The sequence below is a fragment of the Morone saxatilis genome, unplaced genomic scaffold (genome assembly GCF_004916995.1).
Source record: "Morone saxatilis isolate NCDOM2014 unplaced genomic scaffold, NCSU_SB_2.0 Contig9, whole genome shotgun sequence".
In the NCBI taxonomy this organism is placed as follows: Eukaryota; Metazoa; Chordata; class Actinopteri; family Moronidae; genus Morone; species Morone saxatilis.
The window spans coordinates 12,467,697-12,468,542 of record NW_023340268.1 but is presented as its reverse complement, the minus strand read 5'-3'; the positions used below and the strand labels follow the sequence as shown (position 1 = coordinate 12,468,542).

At 45.0% G+C, this 846-nt stretch overlaps 1 protein-coding gene across 1 annotated transcript in view; it reads left to right on the top strand.

Moving 5' to 3' along the window:
- The window catches only part of cyhr1 (cysteine/histidine-rich 1), a 6,401-nt gene that overhangs the window by 4,632 nt on the left and 923 nt on the right, over positions 1 to 846 (top strand). Inside the window, exon 5 of the mRNA XM_035681951.1 lies at positions 289 to 467. Within this exon, the coding sequence (XP_035537844.1) occupies positions 289 to 467 (179 nt within the window). The remainder of the gene's footprint in view (positions 1 to 288; positions 468 to 846) is intronic.

Below are 846 nucleotides of genomic sequence, written 5' to 3'. Positions count from 1 at the left end.
TGATGGGAATACTGGGAGAGATGGACCAGAACCACCGCAGAGACATGCAGCTCTACAACAGCATCTTTAGCCTGCTCTGCTACGAAAAGATCGGCTTTACAGGTGCACACAAAAAAGGAGGAGAAATGATCTGAATGTAGTGTATCCCCCTTTTATAGTACAAAGCTGCTTACTTTAACTTCAGATGTTATAATCCGTTTGCCTCTTTGTCTGTTACCACTTTTCCCCTCCCACTAACGGCCTTTCTCCCTGTTCCAAATCTTGTTTTCCACTTATGTGTCCATCCAGAGGTTCAGTTCAGGCCGTACCGCACTGATGACTTCATCACTCGTCTGTACTATGAAACACCGCGCTTCACTGTTCTCAACCAGACGTGGGTGCTGAAGGCCCGCGTGAACGACTCTGAGCGCAACCCCAACCTGTCCTGCAAGCGCACCCTCTCTTTCCAGCTCATCCTCAAAAGCAAGGTACACACACCGCTCCGTGTGTTCGTGTTTATTTTTAGTGTGTGCTTGTGTAGAGGGCCGATGATGCGTCACTCTCCGCCAGATCTGAAGGAACAGGAACCCGATACATGACAGTAAAGTGATCATTACTGCTCAGCTAACAGAGAAACCTCAGAGGAGGGACAGACGCTGATTGTAGATGCTGTAGAGCAGAAAACAGAAACACCAGTGTTAAAATAAATGGTAATTTGTCTTAACAATAATTATAAACCACCAAAAAAACGTATCTTCTGAAATCACCCTCAGTTATTACGTCCTGGAGGATGTTTGTTACTAAATAGAAAATGTAATTTGGTAGTGGAGCATGGGCCATATTATAGGCCATATTTAGCTTATCACA